Source organism: Ornithodoros turicata, chromosome 7 (assembly GCF_037126465.1).
Source record: "Ornithodoros turicata isolate Travis chromosome 7, ASM3712646v1, whole genome shotgun sequence".
NCBI classification, from domain to species: domain Eukaryota; kingdom Metazoa; phylum Arthropoda; class Arachnida; order Ixodida; family Argasidae; genus Ornithodoros; species Ornithodoros turicata.
In genome coordinates, this window is record NC_088207.1 from 52,127,020 (window position 1) to 52,146,076 (window position 19,057).

General features: G+C 42.9%; 3 protein-coding genes across 5 annotated transcripts; 2 read left to right on the plus strand and 1 right to left on the minus strand.

The window, feature by feature from the left end:
* The first annotated feature begins 788 nt into the window (after positions 1–788).
* Positions 789–6,249, plus strand: LOC135400076 (RNA polymerase II-associated factor 1 homolog). The gene is made up of 13 exons (XM_064631811.1): positions 789–1,004; positions 1,620–1,712; positions 1,808–1,929; positions 2,434–2,500; positions 2,619–2,720; positions 2,810–2,915; positions 3,289–3,357; positions 3,465–3,553; positions 3,789–3,905; positions 4,288–4,413; positions 4,669–4,771; positions 5,260–5,374; positions 5,950–6,249. The coding sequence occupies exons 1-13, from the start codon at positions 937–939 to the stop codon at positions 6,183–6,185; spliced, it is 1,413 nt and encodes a 470-aa protein (XP_064487881.1). The 5' UTR covers positions 789–936; the 3' UTR covers positions 6,186–6,249.
* A 918-nt stretch (positions 6,250–7,167) lies between these two features.
* Positions 7,168–10,029, minus strand: LOC135400077 (diphthine--ammonia ligase-like). Of its 3 annotated transcripts, none has more exons than XM_064631813.1 (9): positions 9,938–10,029; positions 9,688–9,776; positions 9,530–9,621; positions 9,287–9,471; positions 8,348–8,421; positions 8,137–8,255; positions 7,737–7,801; positions 7,567–7,658; positions 7,168–7,278 (listed from the first exon to the last, which is right to left on the minus strand). In XM_064631813.1, the coding sequence occupies exons 2-9, from the start codon at positions 9,708–9,710 to the stop codon at positions 7,176–7,178; spliced, it is 753 nt and encodes a 250-aa protein (XP_064487883.1). In that variant the 5' UTR covers positions 9,711–9,776; positions 9,938–10,029; the 3' UTR covers positions 7,168–7,175. The 3 variants fall into 3 exon arrangements, with proteins under 3 accessions (XP_064487883.1, XP_064487882.1, XP_064487884.1); XM_064631812.1 differs by having other exon boundaries at positions 9,688–9,825; positions 9,938–9,967; XM_064631814.1 differs by lacking the exons at positions 9,287–9,471; positions 9,530–9,621; positions 9,688–9,776; positions 9,938–10,029 and adding an exon at positions 9,056–9,256.
* Positions 10,030–10,193: 164 nt separating this feature from the next.
* LOC135401510 (golgin subfamily A member 5-like) lies at positions 10,194–18,669 on the plus strand. The gene is made up of 14 exons (XM_064633959.1): positions 10,194–10,375; positions 10,821–11,256; positions 11,369–11,644; positions 12,470–12,689; positions 13,097–13,220; positions 13,352–13,448; positions 13,528–13,634; positions 14,066–14,383; positions 15,183–15,281; positions 16,036–16,185; positions 16,668–16,743; positions 17,743–17,842; positions 18,339–18,402; positions 18,462–18,669. The coding sequence occupies exons 2-14, from the start codon at positions 10,824–10,826 to the stop codon at positions 18,549–18,551; spliced, it is 2,154 nt and encodes a 717-aa protein (XP_064490029.1). The 5' UTR covers positions 10,194–10,375; positions 10,821–10,823; the 3' UTR covers positions 18,552–18,669.
* The last annotated feature ends 388 nt before the right edge of the window (positions 18,670–19,057 follow it).

Below are 19,057 nucleotides of genomic sequence, written 5' to 3' on the forward strand. Positions count from 1 at the left end.
GCCATTCCGTCATGTGGTGAGAAAAAGTCCCACTTTTAAGAAAAATCCGCCAACCCTGCAAGCTATACCGGGGATTTCACATCCTTCTCTTCTGCTGCCATTTCCCGTACTGCTAAAATCTCCCATTGCAAAAATCTTATCGTTTCTTATCTTTTCACTGCTGCTGGTGTGAAACAGGCCCTGAGATGTGCCTTTGCCTCAGGCCCCGCACACCTAGCACCGGCCCTGACTGCGATGATGAGCGAAACACAGTGGTCGGGTCTGTGGATTTTCCTTTTTTCATCTTCTTTTTCTTTTTTTTTCTGTGGTGATAGAACTGCCATATACCAGCTCGCATGGAATTGTGGTTAGGATGACCGCTTTCCACGTCGAGACTGAGAGTTGACGCGGCTTCGAATTCCCGCACCGGCTGTGCTGTCTGTTGTGCACCGGCTGTGCTGTCAGGTTTTCCCTGGGTTTTCCGGCAGACTTTCCAGACGAATGTCGGCACAGTTCCCCCTGAAGTCGGCCCAAGACGCATACTAACCCCCCGTCCCCCACATCTTCCTGCTGTCCTCTCTCCATCTGTCCTATGTCTGTACGCCACTCATAGCCAGAGTCGCTTCGCGGCGCTAACATGAAAAAAAAAAAAAGCTGCCCTAACTAACTGGCCATAACAACCATTAGCCAAATTTAACACCAGCGTGTCATCTTTGTTTCTGTTTCGGCAGTGTTTCCGATAAAGGAGGAACGCGACAGGTGAGCGCCACGGCGTTACCATAGCAGCAATAACCACGTGACGTTGGAACGAGCAGCCAGCCGCATCGACACCGACTGATAGTTATGGCGCTGTTCTGGTGTATAGTGCGTTGTAAATAAATACTCGCGAAGTTGTAACGACGTTTTTGTGGATACCTTAGTACATAAATCGCACCGTATAGAGGTTGGCACGAGAGCATGGCACCCACGATCCAGACTGGCAGCGCCGCAGTCGAAAGGGATCGCAAGAAAGCCGGTGAACGCAGGTAAAGCGGAACACCGTTGTCCGGTTGTTTTTCCGTGTGTAGAACTACGCGTGCACGTGATTTCGTATTATGCACTCCACGCGTGTATTCGAGCGGAACAACAACAAAAGTCTTCTTTTCTTTTTCGTACCGTGGTGGCACGAGATTTGCCGCTATAACTTTACGTCGGTACATACACACTGCACGGTGACAGCGTAATAGACTTGCTGACTTTCACAATGCACACCACATAGTGTACATCGATTGAGCTTGCAGTGTACGCCACGCATATGACTATGCTGCAAGGAACACTCGGATACTTGCCAACTGAAAACCACTCAACTGTAAAAATGCTAACTGCACGATGTTTCCTCCGGACAAAGCTGAACATGAGTGCCTCCAGTACACCTCATCTCAATGTTCATAGACAGGGAATAATCAAATACGCCCTTTTGTGGACGAAAATGCAATAATAATGTCATTCAGCTAATTGTATAAGCAATTTGGCAATTGCTTTTTCTTTTCTTTTTCCAATACATACTTTCTTAGACACATAACACACACACACAGGATTTGACAGAAACTGCACATTGTTTTCTATATTGTGTTCCTTTTTTTTTTTTTTTTATGCCTCAGGTCTGAGCTGGTATGCAGGGTCCGCTACTGCAATACACTTCCCGACATTCCATTTGACCCCAAGTTTATATCATACCCATTTGAACCAAACAGGTAATTGAATTTTTGAATATTACATGAACGAGTAGTTTCATTATCGATTACGTCATGTTGACGTTTACACATTTTTTTATTCCACCACGCCGCAGGTTTGTTTCATACAAGGCAACATCATTGGAACGTAACTACAAGCATGATCTCCTCACGGAACATGACCTTGGCGTAACCATCGACCTTATTGATCCAAAGACATATGAAATCGACCCAAATGGTAATTTCTGTCGAATATAATTCAGAAATGAAATTGCTGGCTTACATATATGTTGAGATTACTGTTCACTTACACGTTAAAATGTAATGTGCTGATCTTCTCTGACCTAATGTGCGTGCCATGTTGGTGTGATCCAACAAGACAACCTATCTTGATATCTTATAGCACTATCGACAGCAGCATGACTTGAATGTAGATACAGCTGTTACTGACACACCCCTACTTAGCATGTTACATGTATATTTTTTGTGTTAGATAATATTATCATTTTTGCAGCCCAGGTTACTCTCCATAGCATTATTATTTTATGGTTTCTTGCACTATTGTAAGCGCTTAAAGTGTGCTGACACATTTAGAAAGCCATGTTTTTCATAGTTTCGTACATATAGTTAGTACACCTCTCAGGTGGTGCTTGTCACAATACATTTACAATTTGAACTGCTTTTAAGTGATTTCTGACAGCATCTTTGTTATTTCTTCATTTACTCGCTTTATTACGTCAAGCTACTTTGCACCCTGATGATGAAAAACTCCTCGAAGAAGAAGCTCTAACACCACAGGATTCAAAACGGTAATTTTTTTGTGTCACTTCAATACTAGGAGTACCCCGACACAGAAAGCAGAATAATGTTCACAAATGTACAGACAAGATCCTCAGAAGAAAGTGCCATTGTCTCTATGGCTTGCAGATCGAGGCATCACAATCTGGTTGTACCATGGTTGAAGAAGACAGAATACATTGCAACAGAATTCAACAGATATGGACAGACTGGAATCAACACAGAAACAAAGTAAGTGGATACTGCTAAGTGTCACGAAGGAGTCATGGCAGTTGGAGACAAGTTTTCGCACGACTCTTAACAGCTTTGCTTACTTCCAGGGTTGGCTACAATGTAAAGAAAATGATGAAAGAAGAAGACCTCTACATGGACCGAGAAAGCCAGATTAACGCTATCAACCGGACATTTGAAGAAGCTCAGAAACCAGTACGTACATTACTTGAGATTGGCAGCAACCCAGCGATTGGTAGAGCTTTGTAGAGCTATTAGTATTCTTGTCTAGCGCCTGCCAAGAGCTAGATCATAGCCTTCTGAGCAGAGCACCCAAGTAGAGAAATAAATCTAGAATCAACAAAACAAGCACACAAAGCACTTTACTTGCATTTGTTTTCAAGCTTTGAGATGAGTGTTCTGGTAGCTGACATTATCTTTGAATACCTTGCCAGACTGGGCTAGCTAGAGGTTCTGATTGTTGTCGACTTTCATCAAAAATACGTATAAAGGTTATTGTCTGGTAAATATGGCTTGTTAGTCAGTGAAATATCACTCGACATAGTTTGATGTGGCTGTTGTATTTCAGATTGAATGCCACTACAGCAAGCCTCACGTGAAGCCAGTTGAAATTCTACCACTGTTTCCCGATTCAGATGTGAGCAAAGTCTTAAATGCGTATTGTTATGCCTGTTTCTTCCACAAAATCCAAACACCATCCTAGAACACATTATTCTGTTGTAAGCAGCAATTTGTTTTTTGCAGCTGTGGAAGTATCCCTTTGCGCAAGTCATGTTTGATTCTGATCCAGCACCCGTATCCGAGCTTGAAGAGATGTCCCAGGCCATGATTAGGTGAGTGTTAGACCTGTCACCAGCCCAATTCCCAAAAGGACAATTCGCAATCAAATGTCTATGCAAGAGTGAAAGTGAGTCAGGCACCCATCCTATGTTACTGTTGGAGGCGCTAGCTCGCATATCACACATCTGTTGACATCTTTAGCATTTTAATCGTAATACCGGAAGCTTGCGTTACACATCACATGTTAGCACATTAAAGTACAAAGTAAATCATGTATCATTTCTGCAGAGGTGTCATGGACGAGAGCGGAGAGCAGTTTGTGGCCTACTTCTTACCTACGGAAGACACCATCCGCAAGCGAAAGCGGGACGCAGAAGAAGGCGTTGAGTACATGGATGATGATGAGTAAGTGTGCATACCATGTCTGTCCTGCACTTACGGCATGTATTGTAGACATTTGAAGAAAGTGTCCGTTCAAAATGCACAATGGCGGTTGCACACCAAAGTCCCATTTTCAGAACAGCATACTTGTGACGTGAGCAATTCTTTGTGGTGGTAATTTCTCCTGGAGGAGTATTGGGTGTTTATTATGTAGCTTAACTGTGGAGTTCCTAGATTGCAACACACACAGGTCTTACTTTGAAGAGCGCAACACTGCTTTCGCAGTGCACACTGGAAGTGTTGAGAATGAGTGTAACTGGTAGGTCTGTCTAAGGCCGAAGGTGTACATGGCTGCCTACACGTACAGACTAAGAGGTTGTAAATGCTGACACACAGCTCTTTTCAGGTACGAATACCGCATGGCACGTGAGTACAACTGGAACGTCAAGAACAAAGCTTCCAAGGGCTACGAAGAGAACTATTTCTTTGTCTTCCGCTCCACTGGAGTCTTCTACAACGAACTTGAAACAAGGTAGGTCTTAAGTTTCCTCCAGGCACAAATATTGTTGCTCAACAAAAAGAATGCAAAGGATAGGTTGTAGTATCATTGTGAGTTACATATTGTAACTCTAAAACAAAAGCTGCCAATAATTCGAATGGAGGCAGTTCTTTTACTGCTCTACACTCTCTGTTCCAAATACCGGTGGCTCCTGACCGGAGACTTTTGCTTCAATCTACATTCACTGAATCCTTCACTTTTTGACTGTTGTAACTTTTTTGTTGACAGGGTACGACTCAGCAAGAGGCGGTTAAAACCTGGAGTTCAGCCGAACAATTCCAAACTAGTCGTGCGGCATAGACCTCTCAACGAGCTGGAACACAAGACGCAGGTGGGTGTCATGGAGTAACTCTCTCTTCCATGCTCAATATTCAGATATTCGCAACGTCCACTGAATAGCTTTGAAACTTATTACCACGGGTAATGTCCATTAAACAACAACACCTCGATAAAACATGTAGTTAATGGAGCAAACAATTTCCAGAAACTGACTTGGTATCTGAGTGAAAGGAAGTTGTGAAAAATCGTTTACATGAATCATTAAATGTCATAAATAGGATGCAAATGAAAATTAACTCTTGTGTACAATAATAAAAAGTGGGCCAGAATGTAATTCAGTAGTAGTTAGTTGTACATCACAGGAAGCCCATATGAATTACTAGAGGCATGCTTGACTACAATGCCATTAAAAGCCTGTAGGTGCACTTTGAATTAGAATATGAGGGCAATTCTGGCTGCTGGGCAGGAACTGGTTAGTCTTAATACACAAGAAGAGGGGTGCCAAAGTGAACCATGTACAACTGTTTCCTTTCTTTGCAGCAACTCAGGCTAACTCAGTTGGAACCTCCTCAAGAAGAAGAAGAGGAGGAGGAAGAGGAAGAGCAGAAGAATGAAGAAGAAGAAGAAGAAGCAGATGAAGAAGAGGAGAAGAAAGGTGTGTACAAATCGCAGGCAAGCCTCAACAATAGATACCTGGGTAACAGTAACAACTGTGACGACTTGAATCTACTTGTCAGGTACTGGGCTTGCTGAGTGACCTTATTGTCTCCAGCTCATTAAGTTTCTAACAACCCATTATTGATTATCAGCTTAACAACCCATTATTGATTATCAGCTTAACAACCCATTATTTAATACTGCCTATTACATCCTTTCTTGTAATTTTATGGGACATTTTTAGTGTGGGGTATATTTTAACTATTCTAACAGCAAATTAGTCTTCAAAGATTATTCGCTTCGATTCTGATCTGAAACGAAAATACACTATTTTTGAAAAAAATAATAACCCAATTAGTACAGACTTCACCTGCAATGACAGATCTAAGTACAGCACCCGATTTTGCAAACCAAATCTTGGAAAGGCATTTAACCAAAGAAAGTCAGGCCCTACCCATAATAGAGAAGCCAATACTATAGTGCCAATTAGCATTGATACATTTAATCTAGACTACATAAGTGCCCCCATGGAGCTCCACTGCACCAACTCCAACTTCTCTGGTATCTCCGCAGAATCTGAAGCTGAGGAGGCAGAAAAATCGGAGGAGAGCGACGTGGAGAGGGGAGTCGGTCGCCGCTCAGCGAGCCAAAGTCCGTCTGCCAAGAAGTCCCGCAGTTCAGGGTCGTCGTCCTCTTCGTCATCAGCTAGCTCTGGGTCGTCCTCAAGTGAGGAGGAGGAAGAGGAGGAGGAGGAGAAGAAGAGGCGGGACGAAGAAGAGATCTTCGGAAGTGGGAGCGATAGTGACTAAACTGTGTGCCACCGACGTGGTACCTCTTTGTAAATTGGTTTTTAAAGTAAACAGGGATAAACTACAGCGAAATACCTGTGTACTTGAAACGTATGGAGTTGCTGTCCATACATCCAGAATGCAGTTCCTCGTGAACCGTTGTGTACCCGATCGCCAGTTACAAAAGTGAGCCATCTTGTGCATCACGCCAAAATATTCGTACATTTTGACTGATATTTTGAAGACATCTCTTTTCTTGTTCGGCATATAATGCCATTTCCAGGCATATTATGCACATGAGTGAGTGAGTGGTCTTGAACATCCACTGATGGAGCATTTGTGTAGGTGATGTTTAATATTTGCAGTAGTATCTCATCTGGTGAAGAATTTCAAGAAAGTATACTCCGAAAAGCAAATCAAAACTATAAGCACAAAAAAACGTACAGGGTCATGCAGTATGGTGCATAGTTGCCACTTCGGTTTTAGGGGCACACATTTACAATATATTTAAGCCATAAGGTGTGAAGGCCATAAGGATAAGAAGTGTGTGGGAGTTCATATTTCAATGATGGATTTCATGCGTTGTGGTGCTCCAAATGCTGATTGGGAAACAAGCTGCTGTTCATCAGAAGTAATGAAGATGGAGGACCACTTTAAATGTGCCCGTATCCGACTTTACAGTGCACCGTAGAAGTATGAGGAGAGAGAGAGACAGGTCAACAATTTATCGAGACCCCCCCCCCCTACAGTCCATGACGCCCCCAAAATCTTTGGCAAAGCCACCTTGCCTTTCTTTCACATGCACCTCTCATGAGGAAGGGGGCTGTCACCAATGATATATAAAGCTGTTGCAAAGTAACTGTACTAATAATTATTAACCCCAAACTTTTTTTTTTTTTTTTTGCAATGCACCCTGTGCTTGCAATTCTGGATAGAGTACTGAGATAGGCGCAAATCATGCAGAGAAAAGCATGCTGTATCTCAACATCAACACTTTTGAGGGTGTGGTAATCAGCCTTTTGGACATTTATTGGCCAGATGCATTTTCCTCAGCTTCAAGTATGCAACAGGAGCGAAGGCATCATCTGAGTGGACAACAGTTTCTTGCTCATCCCTGGAAGTCAAAGTGCACATAAGCAAATAATTAACCATTTTATACACACACACACACACAAAAAAAAAAAAAAAAAGCAATTGAAAGCTACATTTGTGTGCAAGGTAGTCTATAGTAAGCTCTTGGTCACTTGCAGTCCAGCTATTCTTGGCACATTTCAGTCACTCAAACAGCATTCATTCTTTCTTTCTTTCTTTCTTTTTTTCATTTCTTATTTTACCCAGCACAACAGCACCCTTTTACGCACAGTACTTTCAGCATATTTCATAAGGGGGCTTTTGTGCTCACACAACTAAACGTTTCTTGAACAGGGGGCAATCCAAGGTCAACGTCTCATATTCCCCACCTTCTCCGCAGACGTTTAGTCCATATTTTGCTTCCTGAAATGCAGTACAATACTTTACGTAATTCTGTAACCCTTGCAAGCGGCATGTGCTACGATCGACAATGACAATCACCATTTTCAGCATATGCGGAAGAATTTCTTGGATGGTCATTCCCAAGTGCTTGCCTGGATCCAGCCCTGGAAAGGTAAGTTCTGTGAGCAAGTATGCCAGATACTTTACTTTGGGTTGCTTGCATACGGTACTAATGGTGTACTAACTTATTGATCTGATCGATTCCGTCTGGTGCTCAGCAGCACAATGTTATCTTTGAGCATTTGACAGTAAAAGTGAATTGGCATTAGTATTGAAGCCCAGAGTTGTGTAAGGTACTTACTACATGCTGGCTATTTACAGGAGCAACATTAAAGCAATACAGTCAGAGTGTTCTACCGTTCAAGCATACATCATACGTGGTACTGACGTGGACCATCAGCACTTCATCTAAGATAATGTTGTACGTCAAGCATCATACCCATTGCAGCAACCTTGATGATGATTGCATGAATCCCGCTGTCAACCATTTCTTTCAGTAGTTTAGCTTGGTCCCGGTGCCAAAGGTATGCCAACATTTCAATGTTGAGTCGATTGCAGCTGTGTAAGTAACAATATTTAATTTCATGGAGTCTTTTTTACCCATTGTGCTATGAATTTAATTTCCAGAACTCTTTAATAAGACTACTCACATGTTCTGTACCCTTGCTCGTTGATAGTCGGAAAATATTGCCCCAACCGAGACAGCGTCATACGGGATTTTTTCCTACAGTTTCACAAAAGATGGAAGCCTTTGCAAAGGGTAGTGCAAGTGATTCATACTCTTTCTTCATGCCTAGTACTGCCAACAAAAATCTGCGGAACCTTTTATGTGTTGTAAAGTAATGTAAAGGAATGTAGAGAAGGAATGCATTGGAAAAAGAAAAAAAACTGGCTGCATCTTTGGGCATTGTGCCAAACACATTTAAATGTGATAGCTGTATAATGGAGGCACTTTTTTTTTTGTTGTTGTTGTTGAAAACACAGTATGGTGATCATGTGGTGGTGGTGGCAATGTCACATGGTGAAAGTGACCTATAAAGCTATCCACAGACCTACACGGTGGTTGGCCTTATCAAACTGTCGCTTCAGAACCTAAATCCTAAGAAATTAAACGTGTGTGCAATGTGTGTATCCTAACATCTCGCATAAATTCATATGAGTCCTCCATTTTGTCACCATCAGTCGCGCTGTGGTCACCACTTTGATTACAAGGTTTTCCTGTGATTTCTCCCAAGGGTATACCTCCACCGCTTCCGCGCACAAGGGAATGGCTTCATGTCCAACGGACTGATACATGTAGTTGTCTAGCTTTAGTACCTCCTGAGAAATTAAATCCGCAATGTGCAATCCGCTCATACCCTAACATTCCGCATAAGCTCGTACAAGTCCTCCACTTCGTCACCATCTGTGGCACTGTAGTCGCCACTTTGATTACAAGGCTTTCCCGTGATTTCACCTTGAAACAAGGGCACCTCCATCGCTTCCGCGTACAAGGGAATGGCTTCATGTCCAACGGACTGATACATGTAGTGTGTCTAGCTTTAGTACCTCCTGAGAAATTAAATCCGCAATGTGCAATCCGCTCATACCCTAACATTCCGCATAAGCTCGTACAAGTCCTCCACTTCGTCACCATCTGTCGCGCTGTAGTCGCCACTTTGATTACAAGGCTTTCCTGTGATTTCACCTTGGAACAAGGGCACCTCCATCGCTTCCGCGTACAAGGGAATGGCTTCGTGTCCAACGGACTGATACATGTAGCTGTCTAGCTCATCTGCAAAGTCACAGAATAGTTTTTACGTAATTTACCACACGCGTTACAGGGTACTTACCGCTGTCCCTCGGTCTCAAGTGTGCCAGACCAACCACTTCGTGACCATTTTCAACACATTTCATGAGATTAAAACAGCTGTCCTTGCCTCCGCTGGAAAAGAATCAGACGAAGATGGGTGTCTACGCTAACATGCATAGTTCGTTCGTACCCCCTTACCTTATTAAAGCAAGTACTTTCATGGTACTTTGTTTGTGATACTATTGTAGTACGTAGAAGAGCATGTACAAGTATCCGGCGCAGAGATTCTAAGTTAATGAAAACCAAAAAAAAAAAAACATCTGTTGTTCGGTGAAACTGAAAAGACACTCGAGGTCATTTCGTGGTGTATTGTCATTTAGAGTTCGTGGAATGAGAGAGAGAGCGTGTGTCCTGTGCAGATGTGCATAACAACACACACGCTACTTACGTTATGGAAACTTGCACGCTAGTCATTTAAAAATGGCCCCCCCTGTGGGCTGTTGTTGACATCGATGAAATGTCTGCATTACATGCGCAAGACATTTTAAAAGAACCTGCGATTTCATGTCTTTCGCGTATAATGACTGAACATACCGTAGAAAAATGTAATACGAATAAATTAAACGTTCTAATTTTTAAGTTTTTAATTCCGAGTGCTCCGGGCAAACATTTTGGGTGGACATTTCGAATTCGAAACTGTTGATATTACACGTCGGACGGTCGAAGTTTTTTTCTTGTGGTTCCCCTCCGTATCTACTGTTATTTTGTATCGTTCTAGTTCGACTGATTTAATTTCGGGGCAATTTTACGACAGAGATTGCGATCGGCATTTTCTGGACGCATGAATCCACGAGTATCCCCTGATCTTTCGTTGAAATAGCTCTAGGTCAGTGTACGTAGTAGATATGTTTACAAACATCGCCGAGCAAAAAGCTTGCGTCAATAAATGTGGCATGGTGCATGATATCAAGCCGGGATTTAAGAGAGCACAGCGATCGTAGCGTACCGCTTGCACGAATTTAGCTCATTCTGTCTGAGGAACGTTTCTCGAATCATTAGAAACGGCACGGTAGTTGATATATGTTGTATCTCCCGCGGACAGTGGCGTAGACGGAACGAGGGGGATTCGGAGGTTAACCGCCCCCCACCCCAAAGTGTACCGTTAGTAGTGCATTTGGGGAAGGGAAAAGGGGGTGGAACCCCCCTCCCCATGCAAAGTTCCCACAGAATCCCTCCCAAAACGTTTATTTCTGGCCGTGCTACTGTCCGCAGAAGGTACCTTCCCCTTAATTGTCATGGTTTAACTGGAACAAATAACGCATTAATTTCAGACCATGTCCTGGTTCAGCGAAATAGCTGGAAAGGCGGAGGATTTCTTGACAAAAGTCGACCAAACGGCTGCATCTGCCCTTCAGAAGCCGTTGTTGCCTCAAGCTACGTCAACGATTCTATCCTACACGAGGACTCCGGAATCGAGCCCCGCTCGAATGGCGAGCTACAAGTCTCAACTGTCGAGCAATATTTTAGGAACTCCGAAACCGCCCTTGCCATCGACGTCGAAAGCAGCCTCCACGACACCGCCAAAACCAAATGTCGCGAAGAAAGATGAAGACGAAAAGCTTTTCGAGTTTTTGAACAGCCCTGAACCCGCAGGAGTGTCAACGAGGAAGTCAACTTCGCAGCAAAACCTTCCCGTTGCTGCTACGAAGAGACGCGCAAGCTTGTCAAGCGTTGAGGAGAGTACGGCTGCTTCACAACCCCTGAAATGTAGGTAGTATCTGTTTACGCACAGGCGCTCTCTGCTAGAGGTGTCTGGTATGATAAAATCTACTAGGTATGCTAGCTCGGGTAAAGCCTTCTGCTTTTGTCTTTCTTCAAGCTACACAAAATGAAACCTCATTGAACAACGATGACAAACCCCCTGTCAACGAGGAGAAAGCGGAAGATCCGGACCCGGTAGCGTCTGGAGACTCCGCAGTCAAAACTCCGCCTGCAGGTGAAGACGCGAGAATGGAAAGCGCAGAAACCCCTAGAGACGGTGCTAGCCTGCAACTCGGCGCTTCTCAAGAAGAAACAAAAATGTTGCAGAAAGAGGTCACGTCCTTAAACCAAGAAATCGCAGCCGTGCTTCAGCGTGCAAAGAATGCTGAACTTGGTAAGCATACACAACATGCATAATGGCTGGGAACTGACTAGCCGACATCAGAGTTAGTGTCAGCTAGTCAGTCCCTTGAGCACTATCACCTAAGCATCCAAAACCAGCCTGCATACGTATTTCTGCGCAGCAAGAACTATTCCTCGGGGGTTATAGCATCATTAATGCGAGAATTTGCGCGAACTTAAATCGTGTAAATAAAAATTTAATTCATGGACTACACTTAAGGATCAGATCTAGTGCACAAAATGAGCGACAGATAAGTTCACGGTTTGGAACATTGCCCCCTCTGTTCTTGGCATCAACAGCTCTCATTTTGTGCATTCTGAACCCTTTTATAGCCACTCCGTGCCACTCCGAATTCAGAAAACTGCGTTTATTTTATTTAGTCCATGAAGAGAAGGTGCCTCGAGGATTCTATATGCGAAATTTCAATCTTGTTTTACGTAACGCTGCGCATTTCTGTCAATTTTTGAAGATCTGCTGAGCCTCCTCTCCCTGCTTTGTGTTTTCTCCAAGGTCGGAGCGGTAGGATGGTATGTCATGTGGGGCTCCGCTAACGGGGCGCAAAAAGTGAGCCCCTCCCGGAAGACGCGAAGGGCAACAACGTTGCCAGATGAGAGCCGGACGCTCCGTCGGAGCGTAACACGACGTCACAGTCCTAAAAAATAAAAATTACTTTTCTCTAGCTTTCGCGTCATGTAGAGCCAAAATATTTTGCAGGAATGTAAAGTGAGACAAGAAGATTGCAGTAATATGACTTTGGTGGGATTCTGAAGGCACAAGATTTAGTCCGTAGTAGCACTTTAACGTTTCCATGTACAGAAAAGAAGCACCTCCAAAATCGTCTGGACCACTGGAACAGCCAAGTGTCGTCTAGCGACTCGACGATCCGGGAGCTGCAAGCGAGGGAACGTGATCTGACAGCCGTGCTGGACGCAAAGGATGCACAACTGGCCGTTCTCAGGGTACGGCTGCAGGAAGCTGACCAAGAACTGACCACGAAGCGCCAGCTGGTTGACCAGCTGAGAGATGAAAACCAGAGGTAGGAGGAAATTCACCAATGCTTCTCGCTCTTTTGAATGCATGGGTGTGGTAGGCAGAACACACACACAAAAAAAGAATATGTATGCAATTTTGTATCATGAAATCATGTTGGCAGACACAATCTGCTGACCAGTCTCATCCGATGGGGTGAACAGTATCGGTGGGTGCCCTGATGCTCATCTTTTACAGGGTCAGTTAAACACACGCTTTGTAGGAGTGATGCATGAGAGATTTCTGGGAAATGTGTTGGAGGAAAACGGAAGGTTAGGCCCCCAAATGTGGCCAATGTTTCAGCATATTTCTGCCTGTTTCCCAGTCGATTGCAATATATATCCATGCTTACCACTACAATTCTTATTCCCCACCATCTGCAGTGTCTTATCAATGGTTGTCTCTGTTGATCAGTTTATCCAAGGAACAGACCGATACCAGCCAAGTACAGCGTAAAACGGTTGATGCTCTGCGAGACAAGTTGGCAGAAACGGAAGATGCGTTGAGGAAGGAACAGGAAAGCCATCGGCAGTTTCAGGTACGATCTCTCTGACATCTGGCTTACACAAGCATGTTTGTATAATAAAATCTGCATACAGAGAACTGAGTAAGGCATAACAAAAGAATTGATGGAAGGTGGACCTTATCATTCTTGATCACTTACTGTAGGCAGAAATGATGCAAAGACAGATAAGGCTTGAAGAGGAACTGAGGAACCTCTCAGATAGTCTCACTCTGACACAGAGGCAGTTATCAGATCAAAAAGGTAACGTAACTATCTCAGTGTCACAGTGTACAACAGGGGGGAAACTCGTAGTGAGCTAATATCACTCATCATTTCGTAGCTCAAAACAAGGACCTCACCAGTCAGCTTTCAGCATCACGAAGCAGCTGTGAAATGGCAAGGCAAGAGCTGGTAGACTACAAGCAGAAGGCACAGAGAATATTGCAGGTACGCATAAACAAAAAGTGTGTTATCGATGGGACAGCGTATAAATGCTAGCAAAATTTGAGACATTGGCTCATACGTATTACATAGGTATTACATAGATACGTACAAAGTAAAGAGTGACTGTTTGAGGTGTGAGGTCGCAACTTTTTGACACTGTTATGGCAAGTTTTCCGACTCCATATCTTTGCTACACTCTCTTTGATCCTTAGATCGATTGCATACCTGCCAAGTGTTGTACAGCATAACTGACGCACTATGTTTTGTTACAATGCTTGTTCTTGAGAACTACAAGATCTATGAAAAATTTAGACAATTTCTTCACTTGCACGTGTTTGATTTTGCGTATCTCACCGAGGTGTATCCACAAAACTTACATGGGTGTTATCAGAAATTTTGAATTTATCCTTTCAAATTCGTACATTTGCTTTCAGTCGAAAGAGAAATTGATTTCAAGCTTGAAAGACGCTGCGAACTCAAGCAGTCTGTCGCTCGACGTATCCGATGCGGATGTGAGTCGCGCAGCGGCAGAGTTGGAGTCAACGAATCAAGAATGCGAGCTGCTGAGGGAAGAATTGCGAAAGGCGCAAGCGCAGGTTGAGGCTGCAGTGTCCGACCTGCAGGACCAGGAAGCAACCTTCCACAAGGAGACAGAAGCACTGCAGGAACAACAGAGGGCGCTGCTAGAGGAGCTCAGGACAGAGCGAAGACAGCGTCAGGAAGCCGAACTTGACGTAAAGCAAAATGGCGAGGTGGGAAATTATATCTTCTGTTGGGGATGAATTCAAACGTGATTGCAAGTGCCAGAACCACAACGGCAAGGGACGAAAAAAAAAGGACAGACATACAGCACTGAACTTTCAAAAAATACTTTTATTCACAAGATGACAACAATTTATAGTCTGGTTTTCCCTTTGTTCAACAAACAGATTACACATGAAAATGTTTTCCTAGCTAATCTTTTATTAGATTTAAAAAAACTTTTTCACATGTAACCTGTTTGTTGACAGATGGAAAATCAGGCTATAAATTGTTGTCGTCTTTTCAGTAAAAGTATTCTGTGAAAGTACGGTGCTGTGTGCCAGCTTTTTTGTTTTGTTTTTGTCCCTTGTCATTTTTAAAGACTGCACTGATAGGTGTTACCAGTTTTAATCATGTATAACAACCAACAAGCCCGCATTCTCTCTTCGACATTCTTACACTGTTGGCAATGGTGTTTGAGCATTATATACAGAATTTATGCCAATAATTTCAGGCAAAAAAAACAGTGATTCCATGAAAGTGCTGTACCACAACCAATTGCAATGTAAACGATTCACGGTTCATCCTGTCACAGGTGGAGAGAAGTTCACTGTTATCCGCAGTTTACGTTGTTCTGGGATGAAGCTAGGTATTTATTTATGAGAGGGTGTCCTCAAAGAGTCCTCGTAAATTTTACCCACTGCTGTTGGAACTCTATAATGAGGTGTATGAACGCATCTTGTATGTGTATAACTTGTCTTTAGGATGCATAGATATGCTCTGGAGCATGCTGACATTGCCTTCTCACAGGAGGTGGCATTTCTGAAAGATGAGCTGCGGAGGACCAAGGACAGCCTTCAGCAGCGCCTATCCGAGCGCGACTCTGAAGTTGAGAGACTCCGAAAACAGGTATTCAATTAGAGTACCACTTGTGTGTAAATGCAGTTATTGGTATCATCTGTATAGTGTTAACTAGATAAAAGTCTTCCAATTTTTGCTAATAACTAAATTACAGTCACGTACTGGCTTTATAATACCTTTGCATTCACGGCTCAAAAATCCACGAAACTGTTCATCAACTTCTTAAAGAATCGTCTCATTGGGAACACTTTTGTGCTCACTAAAACGTGCGCCCCAGATTTGAAAATTGAGCACTGCCGAAATATCCTCCATTGCTCACCCCCGGTTCAGCTGATACCGTAAGCCCTTTTCATTTACTGCCGCAGTTTTTCGTGAATTCACAGCCTGCAGGACACATATTTATGGCTACAAAATGCCACATATTCTCTAGACTAAAATTTGCGACTTCACTGGGGCGCTTCGAAGTAAGACCAGAACTGGCCGCGATGCACTCGATAAAGGCAGCATTGCACATGGTCGAGCTGCAAAGTATAGTTCAAATGCGCGCTAGTAACCGGTACAACCAGTTTGAATGTTCTTACGATTGCAGCATAGATTTTTGTGTGTCAGTCTGTGAAAATGTGTCTCTCCAAAAACACGAAGTGTTTTACGGTATCCATAACTCTCGTTATAACTTTTTCGGTACTAACGTATTTATTCAGCTGGAGATAATTTGCAAAAAAAAAAAAGATTCATAAAATCAGTGCCGTTGAACTCCTTGAAATAAGCACCACACAAAATATCAGTACTGTTAATCTTGTAGATAGCAACAAAATCCATGAGTACTACGAGTGAAGCGGAACTGGAGGCTCGTCTGCACGCACTCACTGAAAGCCTGATTCAAAAACAGACGCTTGTTGAGGCATTAGGCACAGAGAAAAACTCTTTAGCCCTGCAGCTAGAAAGGCTTGAGGTAAGTATATACATTATTTTCTTACCTGTCTCATTTTTTGCATGCTTCAAAGATACAAACTAAACATGAACATACATCAGAACGATAAAAAGGACTGCCAGGTACACAAAACACAAGAGTAAAAACGGGGACTAGTGTACCCAAAAGGGGAAAAAAGTGGGAGGACGATACTTAAGGTGCTTGACGTTTCGAACGGACGCTCTTCATCAGAAAAGAGGGATTTTTTCTGATGAAGAGTGTCCACTCGAAACGTCAAGCATCCTAAGTATAGTCCTCCCACTTTTTTCTCCTTTTGGGTACACTAGTCCCGGTTTTTACTCTTATGAACAAACATCAACTGCGCTTAAAATGTGTGGATTTGTTCTCGTTTATTTGTAGCCATGCCTTACTGTACTGCATTCTGTCACAACAACAACTTTGTTTTGAGGATAATGGTTATTTTGTTTCTGGCACTAGTGACATGTTGTTCTACTCTGTTTCAGAATCAGTTGAAGGATGCTCACACACATAATTCACGAAACCACACCGCTATTGGGGGCTTCACTCAACCTGAAGAGAGTGAGCATTCAATTAATTCTCTCAGTCTGAGACTTCACAAGTTTAACCATATCGAGCTTGTCTCATTGAGGCTTTAGAACGCAGAAATCTTGCTTGTTGAAACCCGACATGCCCCCCATCTTTGTGTACACGTTGATGCAAGTCCATTCCTGTAGCTCAGCTCCGCCCACAAATCTAAGGATGTCTGTGATTGGCCTAGGCCCCATCTTTGTGTGTGCCGTTTGTGCACCTTTACTGTCACATGCCAGCATACAGACTGTTCAGCTTATCGACTTATCAACATTGCCCTTGATGTAGGGCACAGATTGTGAAGTTCCCAGGAACATCCGGCCCCCCTCAACAGCACACACGTTCTACACGAAACATGGCGTGAGCTCACTGAATGAGGCATTGACTACAAGCTTGAACCACGAGACATGTAAAGGCATAGTCTTGGTGACAACGGACTGAGACGTTTGTCTGTATTATGCGTGTAAAGATAATTAAAATCTGAGAGGTTTTGGTCACAGGATATGCTGAAATCAAATCAATAATGTTGTAGCTAATTAGTGTAGCATATTACAGGAACCTTGTTTTACAACATTGAGCATATATCATTAAATATCATATAACTCTACAAAATAGGGATAAAATGGTGGTGCAATTACAAGCAGTAGACTTCAGCATAATAGGCAGATAGGAATTTGGAAATTTTATGTATAATTAGAGTGATGTATTTGTGATGGAGCAGATTGCTACTCGGAGTGGGAAAGCCCTGAATGCTACACAATGTGGCAGCTTTCATAATTGACAAAACAATAAAATGAGCACTAGTTCACTGAGGCTGCAACGAAAGATTTATGTGCTGATTACATTTTTAATTTTTAATTTTTACACTTTGCTCACAGTCGATGATCTTGGTAAGTGCCACATGTCCAAGCAAGTGTTCCAAAAGTTATTTGAAAAAAAAAAAAAAAAAAAAAAGAAAGTGGTTTTCTTTTTTCATCTGAACCCTTTTAGATACAAGATCGAGGGTGCCCGGAATGTTCGTTGAATCTCCATTTGACGGCTCTGTTACACGGAAAGTAAAAAGGGCGTATGGAGTCATCGACTCGTTCAGGTACGATAGCATTATTAATCAACAGCCGATCATTATTATAAACATTTTGGACGTGGGATATGTACAGCGATAGGGTTTTTTAATTATTTTTAGGTATTCATTAAAATGAAGCAAGTGCAGAACAGAAAGATGTTTGTCTGTTCAGCATAAGAAAACTCGGAGATGGAATTGAAAGAATAGTGGGGCATAATAGAAAACAAATAGCACACTTACATTATATTACCTTACGAGGTTGTTGCTAGGTGCTACGGGAGTACTATAGGAGGCTTACTACATTTTGTACGAAATGTCCGTTAATTTATGCTACAAAAATTATGTGAAGTCAGTAGCAGGCAAGAAATGGAAGGAACAAACATCTGCTAGGTTTGGTTCAAGGTAGGAAGGAGAAATGGGTTGCACATTTTTACTTTCAGTGGATGTTTCATAAAGGATGTTACTACCGGATAGACGACTAGACTGTTGTGCTTTTGAGTAATTTGAGTAATTTATTCTGCAGCGTACGAGCAGGCATTTTTTTGAGGAGGTATCCACTGGCTCGCATCTTCATTCTAATATACATGGTACGTAACTGGAGTGACTGAACGATGAACTCTCTGCCATTCAGTGAAACTTTTCTCAGGGCCTATTGCATTTCTGGGTGATGATCGTCCTGTTGACGTACGAGCCTGAAATCCACGGTCCACCGACATCCAACAAGACGAAGTTGTAAGGCATTCCAAATACAATGTTGTTCATTGTTGTTGAAGACTGTTCCTGTAGGAGGCATTATTTATATGGCAGGCAGTTCTGTACAGGTATTACGAAAATAAAACAAACCATCCTTCTTTCACAGTGTATTGTTGAATCCTCGTATCGGCTCTTGAAAATTGATTACAGAACTGATGCAAGTACATAACGAAGTGTTGCGTTTATTTGCCATGACATGTCAAGCCAACCACAGTCCAAAGTGCTGGTCAATCAATGAAATCCTCAGCCGAACAATGTCTTGAGCACCTAAGAGCCTCTGACTAGAAGACCAAGACCCAACATATTAGAGCACTCCACACGATAGTTATGAAATGGCACGCAGCGCGAAATACATGTAGTGCACCTCAACACCGATCCTTCGGTACATTCCACTCAAAATAACTGCATACTCCAAGGAAAGTTTGTAAGCAATGCAGGAATGGACCTTTAGCAATCAGATTGCCAGCCGATGATAAAGCCCCAATGTGC